Source organism: Sphaeroforma arctica, assembly GCF_001186125.1.
Source record: "Sphaeroforma arctica JP610 unplaced genomic scaffold supercont1.96, whole genome shotgun sequence".
In the NCBI taxonomy this organism is placed as follows: Eukaryota; class Ichthyosporea; order Ichthyophonida; genus Sphaeroforma; species Sphaeroforma arctica.
In genome coordinates, this window is record NW_014040462.1 from 79,714 (window position 1) to 84,971 (window position 5,258).

Sequence of the window (5,258 nt, forward strand, 5' to 3'; positions counted from 1 at the left end):
TTATTTTGAATCCCTGATGACGCCAATAAACACCAATAGCTCGTCAGGACGAATCCAATCGTAAAACCCTTTCATATCATGAATGTGATGACTTATGATGCAGCAGGGATAGTTAAATCAGACCGCAACTCGAATATCTAATGAACACGGTGATGTTCTCATACATAAGGATTAAATAGTTCACTCAAATCTCTGCCCCAAATATCGTATGAATACGACAGTTATAGAGAGTCTGGAATACAATCGGAGATTAAACAGCAACACAGCATCGCGCGTGAGTGTCAGCCCGTTGGACTGGAGTCGGGTGGCACAGCTGGATGCGAGTGACAGGTACGACGTTCTCATTGGTAAGATGCAAGCGTATATACCTTACCCTACTGATGGAGCTTAGCAAGTATTGTACTCTCACTCTCCAATACGTCTATGAATTTGATCAATACAGAGAACATTCGTATTCGCACGTTCCACTACATCTCTGAAGTTTTAAATTACATTTATAATGATTCGAGTATATATCCAGACGATGTAGATGTAGCAAGTAGCAAGTTAAGACTTTGTACTCCCAAGTTACATAACATTTCTTCTCGTTAGTAGAATTCGAGCACAATTCGGCAGCGCTGTGGTGAATTTAGATTGTATTGATGTGACATGGAGAGTACTGTTTTCCTTGCATGTTTTATCGCATGTCATTTGTTTAAGTCTCTCCTTGCTAAGATGCAAGTGTACCACGGCTGTGCTCTGTTGTCTTGAATCCAGACTGTACTTTTACAGCATATGCAGGGAGTACAGTTTGAATTTGCGCACTCCATATAATTTACAAGTTGTTGGACTCTAGTTGGTAAAACGCAAAGATAGCACGCGTTTATCATAGATACCATCGTATAGTACTTGCATACTTCTAGCACGTCTACCACTGTTGTACGCTAGTTAGTAAGATGCAAAGATAGCACGGTTTTATCAGAAATATCATCGTATAGTAACTGCATACTTCTAGCACGTCTACAACTGTTGGCTGCCGGTTTTTGTCTGACTGAGTGTCGTATTGTACTGTCCCCTATTATTCGCATCTGAATTCGTAGGCTCACTCTGTTAAGTCGTAAGTGTACAACGGTACTTGTCATGATGAGTATCACATAGTATTCACACACTCGTACATTTGTCTGTAGCCGTTCAGGCCCATTGGTAAGATCCCAATGTGCGACGGCTGCCCTCTGCTGTGCCACTGAGCGTGTACTATAGTATGATTTTCAAATCGTGCATAGTGATCACACACTCCGTTATATTTACCTGGACTGGAATCGGCTGACCTGATTGTGTTTTTCCTCTCATGCCCGAGTTTCTTCTGTTGCATTACGAATATTCTTTGCGACAAGTGTAGTTTTAACGTCGCGTGTCTTAATAGCGTGCGCACTCATTTGCCCTTCCTACCTACATGCTGGACAAATCCTAATTTCAGCTCAGCCCTGTCAGGTGTAAAGCAGCCAGTCTATAGTAGACACGTATTGCTCAGCACGAACTCTGAACACTGTCCTCTCTTCCCTGATACAACAACATGATAGCACTCGCCCTCGCAACGTCTTTCCCGGTGAATGTGTATTGAACTTAGTTGCCGCATGGATCTCATTTGATGACTGACTTGGTGTGCTGCGTGGTTTGGTATTTCGGCAGGCGCTGACCTGCTGTACTCGGGCTACAATGTGGTGCCCGACCTTTTTGATATCACCTCTGAAATATCAGGTAGGTTGTCGTCTGCCGCTTTTGTAGCGAGCTCATAGGCCCATATGTACCGTATGGGTGGCATTTAAATAGTTTAATGTGATTTAGTCCTATGAAGTCTATCATTAGGAGATGTGTAGGAAAAATTAAGTAGTTCAATATGATTTAGACCTGTGTAGTCCCATATCATTCGGAGCCCTTAAAGTTCCGCATCACTCGGGGCAGGAGACAGTAGAACGTGTCTTCCTGGACTCATGAAGTTGTGCAGCAGAATGACTACGCGGTTCACCTCATGTTTCAAAGAGTAGAAAAAAGAACACTTTCCACCGCATTATACTAAAATTACAGCGTATATTACAACGTCCTCTCCTCAAGCGAACATATATATATATATGCCACTTCCACTGGTAAATAGATGTTTGATTGATATGTATGTACCACTTGCACCATTGAATAGAGAATGGGATCGATCACGGCAACTTCGTGCAGATAGCAAAGGTGATCGACTGTGTGCTGAGTGGGAAGGGCAATGCACATCTGTTCTGTCGGGTACGCGAAAATGAAGAAGAGGTGTGTGAAACCGGGCAGTCAATCCTCAATATTTGTCAATATAACAATACATGTTTGTCTGTATATTAGATAGTCTTTGTACGTATGATGCGATTGAGTAGGTAGCTCAGAGTAGAAGTCGTGCATAGACATTGCTGATATGTTCGGCCGCACATTTCGTTTCGAACATGGCCTGTCGCACATATGTGCAAGTGCAATTATCATTCGTTTAGATATTTCAAGCACGAAAATCACACCCCCCAGTCATCTCGACGTTTTGATTTTAGTCACTGAGCAGGCAATCGTTTCACTCCTTGGCCTATAGGTGTGTAAGCTTCACCAAACCTCTCACGCTGCCTGTTTTTGTTTTCCGTACCACCTCAACAGTTTGATTATTTCTATGAGGAGCTCGCATCGCTAGGCTTCCAAACCGATGTACGAGCAGTCGATGTACAAGTGTGCAGTGCGGCAGTAGATGCGAAAGAGTACCCTTTCGTTGTCAAGCATATACACGCATATAGACAATCGTCGTTAGATCCATAGCACTATATGTATACTATATATATATATATATGTAAATGTATATTAATATTAATATTATATATATAATACTATTATAGCAATGCACTGGAGGACGTGAACTGAGTAATATGTTCAATGGTTTACCCCTTTTCAACAGCATGAAAGGTCTGGGTAATTTAATATAACACTTATCGTAATATAATGGAGTATTGGACGATTCATGTACTCGACAATGCGACGATGCACATGTGTGAACCTTGCATGATATGAATAATCAAACAAGCGAAGTCTATTACCTTCCTTGTAGGAGGCGAACAATGCCGAGTGTGTACCGCTGCCCAGTCTAGATAACTTGTGTACCAGCGTATATTTCCGGTATGGAAGCACTAGTAGTTCAAACCATTTCTCAGTTGGATTATAGAATGCCTCGTGTATGGGTGCGAATACAGCACACGTGTGTATGATACGCATCATAGGTGAGCGCAGATGTATAGGGTGTATATGGAGCATACATGATATCTGAGAGTAGAACCTGCATCAGTTCAGGAAGCCAGCGAAACTTCAGGTATATATAGTTAACTGAAGTACTATCCAGCCTAAGCCAACTGTCGACAGACGGTGTCTAACACCTAATTCGACTCAACGATACGCAATGGAGACCAAATCCGTGCACACACAGACGGGAGCGATGTATCAACCAATAGTGAAGATACTGAGACGCATCAATCAATAGTAAAGGTACTGTAACATTTAAGCCTTCGTACGTTCTAGTTTATTGTGTTCCTGCACGCCGAGACAGGTCTTTGCAGTTGACTGTGCTCTTGGCACAGTACAGCCGACAGTGCCACGCACACGCTGCACCGCTCTCTTATAGCAGGAATTTTCTTCTGTTGTCCTCCATCGTCTTGCGCTGTAGTACGATAAAAGGGGCGAGATTATGAGATACAACAGATGTTCACAGAACATGCGACGCGAAGTAGAATGAAAAATAGAGAATCAGCATGCATGAGGATTGTACACACGGGTCCCTGAAGACAGTAAGAGCATGGAAGACTACGCTACATACACGTCGAGTGTATGAGACACGAAGTGCACGGAGAGAGAATATAAGATAAGAAGTACACGCGAAGAATACATGGCATTGCAATAGGGTTCTGTAACCCAATGAAATACATACAGGGTTAAAGTTTGGAGGGAATCAATTGCCAACCTCACATCAAAGGGGTGAGCCTGTCCAGGAAAACCACTTGCGCTACAGCTAGTAACACGTACCGCCAATCTCCAAATGTGGTTAAGCAAATTCCGTATCAGTGGATTGACCCGCTTGGACGGTTTGTGTGATCGTGAATACATGCACACCTCCATAGTCACTAGATGGGAGGCACATATAACTTACGTTGAGCATGAACTCGAATTCGCCGAATTTGGAATCGAATGTGCCTTTCTGGACCGATTTGAGCTTGAGCGTGAACCGTGGCCCAATTTCTTGCAAGCCCACCCGTTTTCCATTTCGGAATATATACCTGTGTATTACAAAAACAAGATACCTACCTGATTAGTGATCGCCAATACAAGTTGCGTATGCAGCACCATATTCCGAGACACCAGCCAAACAGAAAACACTAAATAGTCGCAATTGGCAAATAAACGTATCTCAAGTATCAGATAGCCATCTGGACAGCGAATACAGGGAGTAGACGCTGATGAAAGCAGCACCAAATCACACACCAGCAATACGAAGGACCCTCTACACAAGTACGTAGTATCAGAACTAATCGTTACAGGCTTGCGCACAAGCATAACAGCGAATATGGGTACGTCGTCAAAAGGCTTCGCACACGCGCACGCATACGCCTATACAAAAACGCCACGCCTACGAGCCGATATGTACACACACACACCTGTGTTGTCTGAAGAATATGAAATCTCGTTGGTTGTGGAAGGTCACCGCTTGCCGTCCCACAAACTGGGGGTTCTGAGGGAATAGGGCGTTAAACATGCGCCCCAGTGTGTAACCCAGTCTGGTGTCGAAGTTGGTCAGTACAAGCTCAGGCCTATGATTCGTTTGCCTTGCGTGGTTCTGGGCGTGGTAGAATGCGAATACGAATAAAATTCGGCGTGTCAGTATTCATGAACCCGTATGCCAGCGAATGGATGGGTGCTTACAGATTATATGTGAATGCATATATATGTGCGTGGAGATGAGTGCGTACGTTGATATTCAAGATATTGAGCGTTGACGTAAGGTGCGCCCTGTGTAGACATATGCGAACAGATGTGTATAAGAGTGCAAATATACGAACAAGGCTCACGAAATCACTGCAAAATTCATATATATATATATATACAATATATATATATATATATACAATATATATATATATATATACATATACACAATATATATATATATATATATATATATATATGTATATATATATATATATATATATATAATAATATAATATATA

At 42.4% G+C, this 5,258-nt stretch overlaps 2 protein-coding genes across 2 annotated transcripts; one reads left to right on the forward strand and one right to left on the reverse strand.

Moving 5' to 3' along the window:
- Positions 1–208: 208 nt before the first annotated feature.
- On the forward strand, positions 209–2,808 carry SARC_02200 (hypothetical protein; the record flags this gene model as incomplete). The annotated part of the gene is made up of 4 exons (XM_014304054.1): positions 209–347; positions 1,669–1,737; positions 2,174–2,286; positions 2,653–2,808. 4 exons carry the CDS (start codon positions 209–211, stop codon positions 2,806–2,808), a joined length of 477 nt encoding a protein of 158 aa, XP_014159529.1.
- A 1,270-nt stretch (positions 2,809–4,078) lies between these two features.
- On the reverse strand, positions 4,079–4,786 carry SARC_02201 (hypothetical protein; the record flags this gene model as incomplete). The annotated part of the gene is made up of 2 exons (XM_014304055.1): positions 4,079–4,310; positions 4,689–4,786. 2 exons carry the CDS (start codon positions 4,784–4,786, stop codon positions 4,079–4,081), a joined length of 330 nt encoding a protein of 109 aa, XP_014159530.1.
- Positions 4,787–5,258: the final 472 nt, after the last annotated feature.